Below are 17,487 nucleotides of genomic sequence, written 5' to 3'. Positions count from 1 at the left end.
TTGCATATGTTCATTGATATTGCATGTGTTATTAAAAAGGGCCTATGGGCCGTACCGTTTGCAGTAAAGGCCTCGGCCTAGTGATATGAATTATGAAAAGGCATCAGCCCAGTAATCGGTAAATGAAAGGCTTCGGCCCAGTATGTGTTAAGACTGAATTTGGGCTTAGGCCCAGTATGCTAATATTGGTTTGGGCTCTAAAAGGGGCTTGTTGCACACTGAGTTTCTAAACTCACCCCCTTCCTTAACCTTGCAGGTGAGCCTTATAGTGGGCAATTGGAGCTGGAAGGGATTCAGAGTGGCCACGGTGATCGCTTTTGGACTTTAAAATAAGTAACTGGTTTTCTTTAGTTTATCTTAATTACTATTTATTTTTGGGTTGTAATAAGGCCATTTTAACTTTATTCTCTTTCTGGAATTATTTTATTTTTTAATAACTCTAAATATTTCTAATAATACTTCAAATGGGCTAGATTTAGGGCGCGTTTTCAAAATGATACTCATTTTCAGAATAACTAATGACACGATTAATCAGTTTATCAAAGATATCCACTCAAATGAATTTCAACTCGTTTATCAAAGTGTGGTAATGGTTGTGGGCATGTCTAGGATTGGATCCAATCAAAGAGCTTGGTACTTAAGCAGCCTGCATGGCTCACCTGCTCTGTTTTTGGATACCTACCTGGTGCATAGCTTCCATTCACTTGGATAAGCTTAACAAAAGACAATTTATTAAAACACTAAAACGAAGCGTGTATTTTTTTGACTTTAATATGGCACGTCGGATTCGGCCATAACGTCTAGGCTGGGTTTGGGGTGTTACAATAACTCTATTTTCATCTTGTCTTATTTAATTTTCTTTTTAATTATTAAATTACCACTTTACCCTTATCATTAATCAATAATTTAAATAAAAACATGCCCATGCACATCCACTAACTCTTTAAATAGTATATTTACCATTCAAGTCCTTTATTTTAAGACTTCACAGCTATTGGATCCCTTTAACTAATAGAACTCAACTTTTACCCTTTTTAAGATTTAGTCCTTTTCACTTAATAAACTATGTAAACTTCAAAATTTCTTAACCAAATTTTAATACAACTCTAATGACTTCGCAATTATTCTACAAATAATATTCACGAGTAAACACAATAGAAATTTGTGATCTCAAAACCACTGTTTCGTTACCACAAAAAAATAGGTTGTTACAGTTTTTTTTGGAGAACTTCAAATACATTTTCTCTCGTTCTTATCTTTTCATTTCCTTTGAGTTTCTTCTTCTTGGTGCACAACTCCTTGAGAAATTTTTCATAGCAGGGTACCTATTTAATATCATCAAGTAATGGGATGTTTACCTCCACTTTGCGAAAAGTCTCAAAGATTTCCTTTTCTTGTGCATTTTTCTCGGTTTTGTAATGCCCTAAAATCCTAAGTATTTATTTTTGTATGGTTGTGACACAACTGTGTGTCTGCTTCAGTAGTTAAGTGTCCTGGGAAGAGTCTAAGAAGTCTTGGATTCAAGCTTGGGCATGTGCAAAAACTTTTGTTTTTAAAGGAATAAACCATGCCTCTAGTTAGTAGGCCATTAAATTAATGTGAGTATAACATGACAGAAAGGGCCTACTAGTCTAAGGAATAAGTGGCGTGTTACTGTTACTGAGGGTATTGGGTTCGTGTCTCGGCGATGCAAAGGAGTGTTTATTTTGCTGCTGATGTTGTGGAAGTGTTGCGGTTTGACCGAAACTTGAGTTCTGAAGAGTGTGGGGAGTTGTGGCCGAATTTTAAGAGGTTGATGGAAGGAATTTCGGTTGTTAAGGGATGTGGATAAGTGAGGATTTGGGTGAGTGGTCTTAGGAGTGATTTGGGGAGAAAAATTAGGAGAATTTGAAGGGAGTGGAAGAGTGTGTGCCAAATTAAAATTCTTGCTTCTTAGGTTCGCCTTTGGTTAGTATGGTCATACCCTTTTTTGGTTTCTACCAATTTTTCTTTTTGCTTCTTTTCACTTCCTTGTTTGAGGCCAAATATTTTTTTGACCATTCAGGTATTTTTTTTTGTTTTGCGATTTTGTTCTCCCTTTTCGACCATTTTCCTCCTATTAGTCGATTTCATTTTCTTTCTCTACTCTTATACCTAACGTGCTCTCCCTTTTGGATCTATGGCCAAATACCTTTCTCTCCTCCCTCCATCGGTTTTTGTATTGGCTAAATACTTCCTTTCCTATTCTTTTCTCTTCTTGTCTCTCCATTTCTCTATTTAGTTTTGGATTTGTCAATTGATTTTCGACTAATCAGTGGGTGTATGATTCTTCTCTATTTTCTCTCCCTCTCTTTAACGTAATAATCTTCCTTCTAATATTTTCTTTTGCTGCCATTTATTGCTAGGAGTGTATTGGTGCTAGTCTTTGCCTCTGTGGTATCATGTGATTGTTGAGTGTAGGTCGTTTGCTTCTGACTCCTATTCACGGTTATACACCTTCGGTAAGTTGTTATACGCTTGATTCAGACTTTATGCGTGTACAATTATAGTTAAGAAGTTTGGTTGGGATGCAGGTAATTGTTAAAGGCCTTGTAATCAATCTCTTGTGGCAGGTAAAGGGGTGCAAGCCTAATCGGTCGACAAAGGCAAGAGGTAATCTATCTTTTAGATAAATATTATTAGAGGGGTCGTTTTAACCTTCGTGTAGAGACTAATGGTGTACTTCAATTGAATCTAGGTGGAAGTGCTCAAGAGGAGTGTGCACACTTTCACAAGCAAGGTGTGTAATCTCCATTCCAACTATGGAAATTGGAAAAAGCCGGAATAAGTGAATGTTGACACTACATGAGCGTACGATCACTTGTGTGGTAGTCTGTGTGACTAAACATGGGTGTTTTATCGTAGAGGCCATCATGAGCGATTTCATGGGCTTAGGCTGTATTGGACCGAACTGTGCTGTGTGGGCCCCACATAGGTAAATCTCACGAACATGTGGGAAATATTGGGCCAGGCTGTGTAATCCACACGGCCAAGGCCATTTCTAGGCTATGTGGGCCATACGGACATGTGGGCCCGTATTATGGGCCTTGGGCCCATTTTCACTGTTTGACTGTTAAGGTTGCACGGATTGCCTGAGACGACTGTAGACCTACTATTGGGTTAGTAAGTGTACCTGGGCCCCTAATCGATAAAATGACTATTATGCCTCTATTTGATAAAATGACTGTTATGCCCCTATGAGATATATGATCATATTTGAGCATGCCACTTTTAACATATTAAATACACGTCTGATATTATGACACGACATGACATGATGCACCATATGTTGTATGGGGATGGATTTTATTATGATTGGAGGAAGTGTACTATACTAGCATCTGTGCTGCAAATACTGTTTAGTGCTGCAATCGGTACTACTTGGAATGTAGGGATGGGTGGGTTGGCTATATCCCCACATTGAGTGCAGGGTTGGGCAGAGATGGAGTGTAGAGGCTGGTTGGGTAGGATCTTTGATTGCATATCTGTATTGTCACTGAAATGGGCTTTGACCCAAACTTATACTGATACTGTAATGGGCTAAGGCCCTAACTGATGCTAAATTGTCACTTGATTGGGCTTAGGCCTAGACCGTATTTACTCACTGTTTATTTATTTAATATGGGATTATACATTGAGTTTTTCATAAGTCACCCATCTGTTTATCTGTACAGGTAATCCCCAGTCTTAGGTAGATTGGTACTACGAGGGACTCAAAGGTGGCCACACTACTGCATGTATTTCCATATTTGATTTTTAAAATATAAGTAATTTTATTTTGGGTATTTTTTATGTAATATGGCCTCTTTGGATTTTATTTTTAATTTGGGATTTTAATTTACTTTGGATATAACAGCTAGTATTAGGAACTCTAGTTTTAAAAAAGAAACAATGTTTTTACAAAGTAAATGCAAGAACTCTATCGATTTAGAAAGTTTCAGCTATAAAGCGATATCTTGACATTCAAGAAGGTTTCAAAGTAAATACCTTTTGATAGGGTCGTAATTTTAGAATGAATGACACGTTCCAAAAGCATCAATAAGATTACACAACAAAGTTAAATTGGGAAAGGGTTTTTCAACAATATCACACTTTGTGGAAAAAAAACACTTCAATGCGATGTCGCTAGATTCAGCCATAACGTCCAGGCCGTGTTTGGGGTGTTACATTTAGTGGTATCAGAGCTAAGTTGCAAAACTCAGCTGTGAATTTGGGTTTCTTCTAAAAACTTGAAATTTCCAAAAAGAACTGTTTCAAATTATTTGAAAATATTTTGAAATGTTTTTACTAAATATGTGGTACACCGAGTCTCCGGTGCCTATTCTGTAAGTCTTTTGAAACTATTGATTGTTTAGATTGACATACTGAGACTACTGTAGGTAATAGACTATACTGAAATACTCTGTTTAGGGTAAACTAAAAACTGTAGTAAGACTGCGATCTGCAAAAGCAAACTCTGAATTACTAATACTATTTTCTATAAAATATTTGTTAATAAACACTGGAACTGTAAAACTGATGCATAAAACTGTTAATACAAAAAAAAAGCAATTTGATATGAGCACCAGAGGTACTTGTGGAAGGGGCACAAGAGGCCATGGAGGAGGCCGTTGAGGTGCTCGAGCTGGGTCTTCTTCATCTGGCCACATGCCTAATGTTGAAGTTAGAGAGGCACCAGCTTCACTTGTGATTGAGACTAGGTCTCATGATCTTGCTGCTGGGGACAACGTACTGCCCCAAGCTATGTTACATATTCTGAAGAGGGTCGCTGGGCCCAATACTAGTGCTGTGGGCAGTGGGTCGGTTACAGAATGACTCTGGTCTAACGGAGCTGAGATTTTTAGAGGTGTTGCTGGAGTTGCCCCTAATGTGGCTGAGTATTGGATTGAGGCCACAGAGAGGATCATGGACGATATCGACTGCACCCCCGAGCAGAAACTAAAGGGTGCAGTGTCACTGCTGAGAGATGAGGCTTACTAGTAGTGGTTTACAGTTAAAGAGGACACTCAACCCGATCAGTTAACCTGGTAATTTTTCAAGATTGCTTTCCAAAGTAAGTATGTAGGAGCTAGCTATGTGGATGCTCGAAGGAGAGAGTTTCTAAATCTGAGTCAGGGGGATAAATCAGTGGCTGGATACGATGCTGAATTTTTGCGATTAAGCCGCTATGCGCGAGGGATGGTGGCGACTGAGTACGAGTGATGTTTTTGTTTCGAGGACAGCCTCAGGGATAGTCTACGGGTTTTGATGGCTCCAAAGAGGGAGTGAGATTTTGCTGCTTTAGTTGATAAGGTGAAGATCACCGAAGAGGTGAAGCGTACTGAGCGCCAGAACCGTGAGAAGGAAAGAGGTGGGAACAGGAGGGACTCGGAGCCCTCAAATTCCTTTCTGAAGCCTAAGAAAAAGGCTAAAGTTGATGGGCTGGTCAGAGTTGGGGCCCCTGTTGCTGTTACTGGACCACAGCCTTGTGCTGATTGTGGGAGACGCCATCAGGGCGAGTGCTAGAAAAGGATTAGGGCATGTTTGAAATGCGGATCATTGGAGCATCATATCAAAGATTATCCATGGAGGCCTAATCAGATGCAAGCTACTAGCATGGGTACTGTAAAGCCGCCGAGGGGTGTTTAGTAGCCATCGAGAGGTCGTGGTCAAGCTAGATGTGGTAATGGTTTGGGCCGTGGTCAGAAGGCACTGGGCAGAGATGCTGGTCACACTAAAGTGAGGCAGCCAGCTTTGGTTTATGCTACATGTCATCGAGAGGAGGGAGATACCCCAGATGTTATCACGGGTACATTCTTTATCTATAATGTACATTATACTGCACTGATAGATATAGGATCTACTCATTCCTATATAGTTGTAATGTGTCAGAGGCTTTAGGTATCTTGGTTGAGAGTACTACGAGTGAGGTTACTGTGTTGAGTCTATTAGGGCAGTTAGTGAGGGTAAATAAACTGTTCAGAGATGTACCTTTGGATGTTCAAGGAGTTATCTTTTTGGCGGATTTGATGGAACTTCCTTTTGGATAATTTGACTTAATTTTGGGAATGAACTGGCTGGTTAAGCATCGAGTAAGCTTGGATTGTGCTACTAAACGGGTAGTACTGAGAATTGTGGAGGATGACGTAGTAGTTGTAACATCTCGAAATATGGCCTAAATGGAATAGTGGTTACGAAACAACAAATCTGAGATAGAAAAGTTTATTTCGATTAATTTTTATGATTTACCGAGTGATTAGATGCATGTGTTAGAGTATTGATAAGAAATTTTATAGATTGCATGTTTAATTTGCCTATTAGGGCTTATTTGCAGAAGTTGCTGTAACAGCCCGATTTAGGGCCTAAACGGAACGATGGTTTTAGAACCACGAATTCGAAGCCGAAAAATTTATTCCGATTAAGTTTTAAGGTTTATTTATTCATTAAAATATTGTGTAAAAACATCGTTAAGTAATTTTACTGATAAAGTGCTTAATTGGACTTTTAGGACTAAATTGCAAAAGTTGCAAAATATGTATTCTAATTCATAAGTACTTGATTGAAATGGGGGTTTAAAGAGGAGGTCCTTAAATGGAATTAGACCATTATATTTAGTTTGGACAAAAATGGGCATGAATAGGACAAAATTTTAATGAAAGGCCTTAAGGGCATTTTAGTCATTTGGTAATTAAAAAAAATAAAAAGGGAAAATAAAGCCAAAATTGACTCATATTTTTTATGGAGGCCGAAATTAGCATGGGGAAAGCCATGTCTAGGGTTTTCAAGCTTTCCAAGCTCAATAGTAAGTCCGTTCTAGCCCCGTTTTTCATGTTCTTTACGATTTTGAAATCTCGGTAACTTGATTAAGCTTATTCTAGCAATAATTTTAGCTATGGTTCATATTTGGAAAAATACCCACCAGTGAAATGTGTTTATTTTGATGTTTTATGGTAGAATATGAAGGCTGCAATTATGTTAAACAACTTTTGCTAAGCAGTTTTAAGCAAAAATGAGTAAAACGGCTTAATCGGTAAAAGTTGTTATTGGTCATAACTATGTGTTAGAGTGAGAATTTGATGTTGCCATAGAAGGGAAAAATGATCATCATGTCATAAAACATAAGAATAAGGGATGAAGTTTAATTTCCGAGCCTAGGGGCAAAAGTGTACATATGCAAAAGTTTAGGGGCAAAATTGTAATTTTGCCAAAGTTTGAGTTAAGGACTGTTTTGAATAGTATATTAATTAAATAAGTAAAATATGATGTTTTAGATCCTGGAAAATGAGATTTGAATCTAGAATGGGAGAAAAATTGAAAATCAGGAAAGTTGGTAAAATGACCATTTTAGTATCGAGGTAAGTTCATATGTATAATAAGCATTAATTTATGCATGTTTCAATGTAAAATTGATATATTTACTATGATTGCCGAGCTGTTGAAAGTAAGTATAATTATGATGATTTAAATGTTCAATATTAATTCGACATGGAAATGAGAAAGTATGTAAGTTTGTATGTAAATAATACATTATCTTTATTATGTTTTTGTATTTCAGCATATTTTATGTATTAGATGATTTTTGAATCGTAATTGACTATTGAAAGTATGGAATCAAGTATTAGAAAGAGAGAGAAATCCCGGTTGAACCTTCGGAAAGATTGGATGATACAGATGGTATGTAGCTAGGTCACATGTATGGTGCTGAGTGCACATCATGTGTACAAGAGAGCTACGAGACATTATGATGTAACTAGGTCGCATGGGTGATACTATGTGTACACCATGTAGACAAGAGAGCTACGGGATATATGTAGCTAGGTCGCATGCGTGGTTCCTGGTGAAGGACACCATGTAGACAAGAGAGCTACGAGATAAACTGGCTAGGTCACATGGGTGGTACTAAGTGTTCACCATGTGTACAAGAGAGCCAAAATTATGTGTACAATTGAGCTAGGTCACATGAGTGGTGCTAAGTGAAGGCCACTATGTGTACAAGAGAGCATCGATTTTAAAGGTGGGTCAAAAGTATACCATTGCGTCTCATTATTATTCCGAAGCGTCCAACTGGGGAATTGATTAAATGAAATTGTGTATGACTTTGTGATGATAAGCGTAAGTATATACGTGTGGAACTTATGAGCAATATGCTCAATATGTGATTGGAAATTGGAAAGATTGTTATGGGAAAGTGATGAATACAATTGAAGTGTGAAAGATCAAAATTAACAATAAAACTGTTCTGGATAGTTGCAGTGACGTGAATCTAAAAATTTACCAAAACTAGTAGAAATTGAATCAGAGACTAAATGAGATATCAAATTAGAGCTTAATGAGTCTATTTTCATATAAAAGAAACAGAGCAAGCAAAGGAATTCTATATTATGAGATATTTAAGTATTTGTGAGACTGGTTCAGAATGACTACGTGATCCCCTGTTCTAACTTGGAAAAATAATTAAAAAATGTACAAAAATAATTAGGGGATATAATTTATATACCTGAAATCCTTAATGAGTCTAGTTTCAAATGAAATAAATGAGAACATCCTTTGAATTCTGTACGAGGATAAAATTGATTCATAGTGAAAAGTGGTTAGAACAGTTGAGGTGAAACAGGGGTAACTTCAATGAATAAACTGTACTAATTGGCTATAGCAAAGATTTTGAAAATTTTATGGTAAGAATATATGTAACTCTAGTTTCAATAAAAATTAACGGTTTGTAATTTAGAGTTCGGTAACTCCAGAAATAAATAATTTAGTTGCTGTTACTCTACTAAACAACTTATTTTGAACCTATTTATGATTGTAATAGTGAAAGTATGTGTGTTTGTGATGGTAATATTCCGGGAACATATTGTGACTTTGTTTAAAGAATGATAATGCATTGTTTATTAATATTTACATACATACTTACTAAGCTATAATGCTTACTCCCTTCCTTTCCTTTTTCCTATAGTGTCACAGATGTTAGCTCGAGTTGGAGGTCACCGAAGGTTAAATCACACTATCAAACTATTGATCGATATATAAAGGTTTTAAAGTATTTTAAGTCTTTGGCATGTATGGAGACTCGTTTAGCTATTATTAAGTTGCTATGAATTGGCTTAAAATACTGACCTATGTTATTTGAAGGTCTCTATTGTATAAAGTCATTTAATGTAGATAGTCTTGATTATGTTATTAATTATGAATCGATTTTTATACGATGATTAGTGATTAAGTCCGGTAATGCCTCATACCCTGTTCCGGCGTCAAACACGGGTAAGAGGTGTTACAGTAGTTGTAGTTGGGGAACGTCGAAATTACTTGTCAAATGTGATTTCTGCGTTAAGGGCTGAGAGGTTGGTTCATAAGGGGTGCGAGGCATACTTGGCCTACATTAGTGTTTCTGATTCTAGGGTTCCTTCTGTTAAAGATACCAGAACAGTTAAAGACTTTCTGAATGTTTTTTCCTGATGAGCTACCTGGGTTACCTCCAAACCGTAAAGTTGAGTTTGGGATTGAGCTCCTGCCTGGTACAGCACCGGTGTCCATCACCCCTTATAGAATGGCACCGAAGGAGCTTGTGGAGCTTAAAGCCCAAATTCAAGAATTATTAGAGCGTGGGTTCATCTGACCTAGTGTGTCTCCCTGGGGAGCACCAGTTTTGTTTGTGAAAAAGAAGGATGGATCCATGCATATGTTCATTGATTACCAGCAATTGAATAAATTGACCATTAAGAATAAGTACCCCCTACCGAAGATTGATGATTTGTTCGACCAGTTTCATGGAGCTTCAGTTTTCTTTAAGATTAATCTCCGATCGGGGTAGCATCAACTGAGGGTTAAAGATACTGATGTTTATAAGACAGCATTTAGGACTCGTTACAATCATTATGAGTTCCTAGTGATGTCGTTTGGACTGACGAATGCACCAGCAGCTTTTATAGATCTGATGAACCGACTGTTCCAACCCTATCTGGATAGGTTAATGGTGGTTTTTATTGATGACATCCTGGTGTACTTGAAGATTGAATATGATCATGATTCACATCTCCAAGTTGTTCTGCAGATTCTGAAGGAGAAACAACTATACACCAAGTTCAGTAAGTGTGAATTCTGGTTATGAGAGGTAACATTTCTAGGCCATGTGGTATCTGCTGAAGGGATTAGGGTTGATCCTCGAAAAATTAAAGCTGTTCTGGATTGGAAACCGCCTAAGAATGTATTTGAGATTCGCTGTTTTTTGGGACTGACAGGGTATTATTGACGATTTGTTGAGGGGTTTTCATTGATTGTTGCACCTCTGACTAAGCTGTTGCGTATGGGTGTGCCATTTTAGTGGACCGATGCACAACAAGAGAGTTTTGAGAATCTTAAGAAAGTTCTGACTAAGGCCCTTGTCTTAATACAGCCAGAGTCTGGGAAAGAGTTCACTGTTTATAGCAATGCATCACATGTTGGGTTGGGATGTCTGTTGATGCAAGAGGGTAAGGTGGTGGCATATGCGCCTGGCCAGCTTAAGACTCATGAGGCGAATTATCCAATGCACGACTTGGAGTTGGCCGCGGTGGTATTTGCACTAAAAGTTTGGAGGCATTATCTGTACGGTGAGAAATGTGTCATCTACACTGGTCACAAGAGCCTCAAGTACCTCCTCACTCAGAAAGAACTAAATTTTAGGCAGCAGAGATGGATTGAGCTACTTAAAGACTATGACTGTTCGATTGAATACCATCCTGGTAAGGCCAATGTGGTGGCCGACGCAATAAGCTGTAGGGCTATGACTGATCTGAGAGCAATGTTTGCTCGTCTCAGCTTATATTGTAACACCCTAACCCGTTTCCGTCACCGGAATAGGTTACAAGATATTACTAGAAGAGACATGGCTTTCAGGCAATCACAAACATACTCAAACACGTAATTCAAATTCAAATCATTAATAAACTTAAATAATCAATTTAAGCTTTTTAAGAAACAATTTATAACATATTAATCAACTTGTATCTAAAATTAAATCGTAAACAAATAATGTCGACTATAACCTTTTTGACACAAAACAGATGCGCATATCAAAATCCTTATAAAATAATTTGTATCAATTATTATAAGCGTGAAATATCAAATAGCACAAAAACCAAATTAGCATGCAAACCATTAACATCTTATAATACTAAAATAACTATTCATTTGGTCACTTTTATAAGCATTAGCCAAATATGATCATGCCTAATATATGTGTTTCATTCAATGACCATTTCTTTACTAAACAAATTTCTATTATTCAATTAACAAATATCACCTGACAAATAATAATCAAATTTCCATACTAATTGCCGAATACCAACATTCATGATATATATATTTATAACATTGCACATAACTTGACCAAATCAACTTTTAAATGTATAATTCTTTGACACAATTTAACCAAATATTTATCAAAATCTGTTTCATTTCAATAAGCAAACTGAATCACCAATCTATATACAAGTCTTAACCACAATAAGTGATACACCTTTCCAAACATATCAAATCATATACATTTATAAGTCCAATTCACACCTCAAATATCAAATATATATATAAACATTACTCAAGACAAACAATATTTATTCCACATCTCATAATCAAATTCAAATGCCATTTATCTTTCACCAACCACTACAAGCAATAATCACATCTAACAATACACATATATATATCATAACTGAATATGCCAAACACATCCAAAATTTCAACCACATCATTTAATCAAACCATAAATCCATATTTAACAAATGAACAAGCCATTTTCACAAGGCTTTTAAACATATATACATATCAAAATCATATATGTCCATAAGATAATATAGCCTATACATGCCATAAGTTCAAATTTAAAACCTTTATAAGTACTGAGAATAAACGATATTGCGATTGACTTTACTGACGGTTCCCGAGCATGTAATGATCTCCAAAAATCTATAAAACAAAGACAAATATATACACACAAAGTAAGCTAACTTAGCTTAGTAAGCCTTAAGCAAATAAACAACTCAAAAGCATTATGAAATCAATTTAACTAAATTAATACATAATTCTTAATTCCATTTAGTATCAAACTTGCAATTTCATAAACATTATATACATTCATATATAACCTTATCTTGACCAAATATAAAGACATATATCCATCATCAAAAATCATTTAATTCAAATCCACAATATCATTACATAATCGATTATATATATATAAATAAAATTTCAATATCACATGCTTATTCATTAAATCACATATAGCTTATTATATACACAAACATCACCATTAGCACCCTTATAACTTATATTACATATCAATAACCAACTTACCTTACTTTTAAGTAGGCAAATAACTTTTAGGTACCTATTCACTTTAACCTGATTTCACATTCAAACGTAATTTATCATTTCTCGTTGAACCATTCGGATTTGAATAAGATACTCAGATAATCACATATGTCATATAATGCCAACATCCCAGACGTGGACTTACATGCTATCTCATATTGATGCCATTGTCCTAGACAGGGTCTTACTCGAATCTAATACGATGCCGATGTCCCAGACATGGTCTTACACGTAACCACATATATTGATGCCAACGTCCCAGACATGGTCTTACACGAAAACACATATATCAATTCCAATGTCCCAGACATGGTCTTACTTGAAAATACATATCAAAATCCTATGATTCAAACGAGCTTTTGAACGTTGTAACTTAATCAAATCGAGCTTCTACATGTAACTTCCAAGTATATTCAAATTTGACTTTCATGTATATATTTTTACACAATTCAATTCAGCATATAAATCTAGTATTTATTCAAAGTTAACAACATTTATTTACTTATAAACTTACCTCGGACGATGAAAAATCGAAACAGGACAGCTAATCGACAACTTTCATTTTCCCCCGATCCAAATCCGATTTCTTTGGTTCTTGATCTAAACATATTCAAATTAAGCTCATTCAAATATATTTTCATTCAATTTAATCCAAATACACATAAATGGGAAAATTACCATTTTACCTTTGGCATTTACACTTTTTACAATTTAGTCCTTATTGCACAAAACACAAAATATGCAAAATTGCAAGATACCCATGTTTGGTCGAATGTTCCTAGTGTTCATACTAGTCCATACATTTCATTTATTTCACATTTTAGTCCCTCAAATTATTATTTTTGCAAATTAGTCGTAATTACTCAAAATTATCAAAAACTACAATATAAAACATGTTAATCTAAAACATATCTTCCATATTTCATCATCAAAGACCAAAAATCAAAGCTTTCATCAATGGCATAACTTAAAATATTCATCAAAATAAAAAATTCAAGCATGGGTCAGATAGTGCTCGAAGCAACGATCTCAAAAACGTAAAAATTATCAAAAATCAAAACCAAACTAACCTTGAATCAAGCTTGAGAATGGCTGAATATCACAAAGCTTTTGTTTCTTTTTCTTTTATTTAGTTTCAGTGATGAGAGAATGAAATGAATATAAATTTATTTTATGTTTTATTATAATATATATTAACTTATAAATTAATTACTTATTTATCCTTTATAATAAAATATGAAACAATTATAAAGATGGGCACTACCTTCCATCACAAATGTTTATGGTTTATTTACAACATAAATACTCTAATTTAAAAAGCCATTAACAATTCAGCCCATATGCTTTAAACTATCAAGTTTTTAATTTATGCGATTAAGTCCTTTTATTAAATTAAGCACACAAACGATCAATTTTTCATACGAAACTTTCACACATGCAAATTCACATTTAATAAACATGGAAAATAATATTTAAATATTTTTCAGATTCAGATTTGTGGTCCTAAAACCACCATTCCGACTAAGGTCTAAATTGGGCTGTTACATATTTGATGATGGTAGTCTGTTGGCCGAACTTCAAGTTAAACCGGCATTGACTGATTAGATTAAGGGTAAACAGTTGGAAGACGAGTCGCTAGGTCTTCATTTTTGGCAAGTTGAGAGTGGGGATACTGTGGATTTTGGATTGAATAGAGAAGGGGTGCTCTGTTTCCGTGTCTGTGGGAGAGTCTGCTTATCGAAGGATACTGATTTGAGGCAGTCTATACTACGAGAGGCTCATAGCAACCCTTATCTATGCATCCTAGTAGAAGTAAGATGTACCAAGACCTTCGTGAGTCATATTGGTGGCCAGATCTTAAGCGTGAAGTTACTAACTTTGTGGGTAAATGTCTAACTTGTCAGCAGGTTAAGGCTGAACATCAGTTACCTTTAGGGTTGCTTCAGCCAGTTAAGATTTGCTTCGAAAGTGGGAGAGAGTGACTATCGACTTCGTTAGTGGGCTGCCCTTAATGCCTACAAATAAGGATTCAGTATGGGTTATCATGATCGATTGACCAAATCTGCCCATTTCATACCAGTTCGTACTGATTACTCTTTGTAAAAGCTGGCTAAACTATATGTGTCCGAGATAGTGAGACTGATGGGTACCAATTTACATAATATCTGATAGGGATCCTCGCTTCACGTCTCGATTTTGGAGGAAATTGTATGAAGCTCTGGGTACAAGGTTAGACTTTAGTACTGCATTCCAACCTCAAACAGTTGATCAGTCAAAGAGGGTGATTCAGATACTAGAAGACATGTTGAGGAGTTGTGTGATTGACTTCTGAGGTAGTTGGGAGGATTACTTGCCATTAGTAGATTTTTCTTATAACAATAGCTATCAGTCTAGCATAGAGATGACACCTTACGAGGCATTATATGGTCGTAGGTGTCATACTCCTTCTGTTGGGCTGAGTTGGGCAAGCGGCGTGTTTAGGGCCCTGAATTGGTTTCGATACTGAAGATAAAGTTAGATTAATTCAGGATCAATTGAAGGCGGCATCAGATAGACAGAAGTCGTATGCGGATCTAAAGCGTAAGGAGATGAGTATTCTATGGGGGACTTTGTGTTTCTCAAGGTCTCGTCATGGAAGAAGGTACTGAGGTTTGGACGGCAGGGCAAGTTGAGCCCTAGGTTCATTGGGCCATACCGCATACTGAAACATGTGGGACTGTTTGCCTATCAGCTAGAGTTACCTCTGGACTTGGACCAGATTCAAGATGTATTCCATGTCTTTATGTTGAGGCGCTACAGCTCTGATCCCACACATGTTATTTCAGTTGAGGAGATTGCGGTTAGACCAGATCTGACTTTCGAGAAAGAGTCGGTCCAGATTTTAGATCGTGATGTAAAAGTCTTAAGAAATAAGTTTATCCCACTGGTTAAGGATCTTTAGCATAACCACAACTTTGAGGAGGCCACATGGGAACCTGAGGAGACGATGCGACAACAATACCCTCATCGGTTCTGATCAGGTAAATTTCGAGGCTGAAATTTTCTTTTAGCGGGTAGAGTTGTAACACCCTAAAATCCTAAGTATTAATTTTTGAATGGTTGTGACACAACTGTGTGTCTACTTCAGTGGTTAAGTGTCTTGGGAAGAGTCTGAGAAGTCTTGGGTTCAAACCTGGGCATGTGCAAAAAAAATTTGTTTTTAAAGGAATAAACCCTATCTCTAGTTAGTAGGCCTTTAAATTAATGTGAGTATAACATGACTGTAACACCCCTTACCCGTACCCGAATCAGGACAAGGTATGAGGCTTTACCAGGCATATACTTGAACATTTTCGGGAAATACAGGTCATAAAATTTGGTTCCAATTTGAAACCAATCCAATAGCATCTTGGTGTCTCTATTATGAGCCTACGAGGCTCAAACGTACATTGAAATTAATCCGAGACCAAACCAAGGACCTAATAAAAATTTAAGAAAAATTATGAGTTGATGTCTCACATGCCCATGTGGAGACATTGCACATGCCCATGTGTTTTGGGACATACCCATGTCCTCTACCCGTGTGGAATTAATTGAATTTATTTTCTACTTCAAACCTATAGGGGTTTTCACATGGCCAAGCACACGCCCGTGTCTCTGGCCCGTGTCCTTCATACGTCATTGACACGCCGGTGTGGTCACCCGTGTTTAAAACTCGAGCATTATGTTTATGACGTCAGCATGCATTTAGGGGCACATGACCAAGACACACACCTGTGTGTTAGGCCGTGTCTCTACTCATGCGTTTACTACTATGCATTCTGACCTAAAATTTTTAGGTGCAGGGGACACACGGTTATGCCACACGCACATTGGGTGGTCTGTGTGTCACACACGGTCTAGACACACTCCCGTGTTTCTACCTTTGTGGACCATGTTAAGCTATTTTCCAAGCCTTTGGTCACCCTCTAACATATGTTCTCACTTATAGGTTTCCATAATATATAGTCAGGCCTAATTATACACTCAAATGACCTCGATGAACCTTATTGCATGTAAACCTCATTTCATCAGTCTTACACATGCTAGGATTATTTCTCTTGTATCAAGAATGTCTATGCCTTATAACACATTCAAGATTGGCTCATTATTATAACTCATTGCCAATTATGGTCTAGTCATCCCATGTGACTCGGTCATGTTACATGTGTATCTACTTGTGATTCATTCATCTCAATAACATTAGAACACAAATATACACAACTATGTAGGTCATACCTTATAACAAAATGAGCCAAATCCTATGGCCATATGTATGTGGACATGTACACCTTACAAACCTTCATATTGGCTAATCAAATGACACATATTACAAAATTAACAAAAGCCCTATACATTCCATTGAACAAAATAAGAGTATATGTATACCAAAGCTAGACAAGATGATAGTGTGTTGACTCTGCAATCATCTTCCAATCTTCGTGAGTCCATGGGCTCTGTAAGACAGGGAAAAGAGAGGGGTAAGCATTTACATGCTTAGTAAGCCCGAATATCTTGAAAATAAACTTACCAATTTGTTTAGAATGCAACCATATTAGGAAAATAAACCAACAAGTATGAAATGGTTTCCCTATCACATGCACTCCATCAACAAGTTAGTCACATAATATCACACCATGTATCTTATCTAAGATGAGCTCATCATTCAGCGTTTTCATTTTTGTATCACATATTAATCCTGTTGAGTTACTCAAAAAATCTCGATGGATTATCCATTTACTGTCAAGTCATAAGAGCAGTCATCTCATGTATGCACTCCCGTGAACCTCACATCTTACGGTAGGATTTCCAGTCCAGGCTAAATCCCCCGTAATGTAAACTCATAAGGTGATGTCGAGATTACCAGTACAGGCTAAATCCCTTATAGCAACAAACACCCTCAATGAGCTGGGATCTGAATTACCATGCCAAGCTAAATTCAAACCCTAATCGGATTACCCATCCGAGCTAAATCCACAATGCACACATATTCTTCGAGAGGCTCGATCACTCAAGGAACACGGGTTTGGGCTAGACCCTTTCTACATTTGAGATCAACGGATTACCCGTCTGGGCTAAATCTTTTTCTGCAACACATGCAGGATCTCAAGTCATGTAAGCCAT

General features: G+C 36.7%; 1 protein-coding gene across 1 annotated transcript; it reads left to right on the top strand.

Moving 5' to 3' along the window:
• The first annotated feature begins 9,967 nt into the window (after window positions 1-9,967).
• On the top strand, window positions 9,968-15,286 carry LOC128280431 (uncharacterized). Its single transcript, XM_053018579.1, has 5 exons — window positions 9,968-10,082; window positions 10,173-10,201; window positions 10,319-10,549; window positions 13,951-14,157; window positions 15,077-15,286. The coding sequence occupies exons 1-5, from the start codon at window positions 9,968-9,970 to the stop codon at window positions 15,284-15,286; spliced, it is 792 nt and encodes a 263-aa protein (XP_052874539.1).
• Window positions 15,287-17,487: the final 2,201 nt, after the last annotated feature.

The sequence above is a fragment of the Gossypium arboreum genome, chromosome 1 (assembly GCF_025698485.1).
Source record: "Gossypium arboreum isolate Shixiya-1 chromosome 1, ASM2569848v2, whole genome shotgun sequence".
Taxonomy (NCBI): domain Eukaryota; kingdom Viridiplantae; phylum Streptophyta; class Magnoliopsida; order Malvales; family Malvaceae; genus Gossypium; species Gossypium arboreum.
This window is presented reverse-complemented; position numbering and strand designations above follow the sequence as displayed.

Coding starts and splice junctions, on each gene's coding strand:
- LOC128280431 (XM_053018579.1), top strand. CDS start 9,968: ATGGTGGTTTTTATTGATGACATCCTGGTGTACTTGAAGATTGAATAT. Junction 10,083..10,172: donor ACAACTATACACCAAGTTCA/GTAAGTGTGAAT, acceptor GAAAAATTAAAG/CTGTTCTGGATTGGAAACCG. Junction 14,158..15,076: donor ATCTATGCATCCTAGTAGAA/GTAAGATGTACC, acceptor TTTGCCTATCAG/CTAGAGTTACCTCTGGACTT.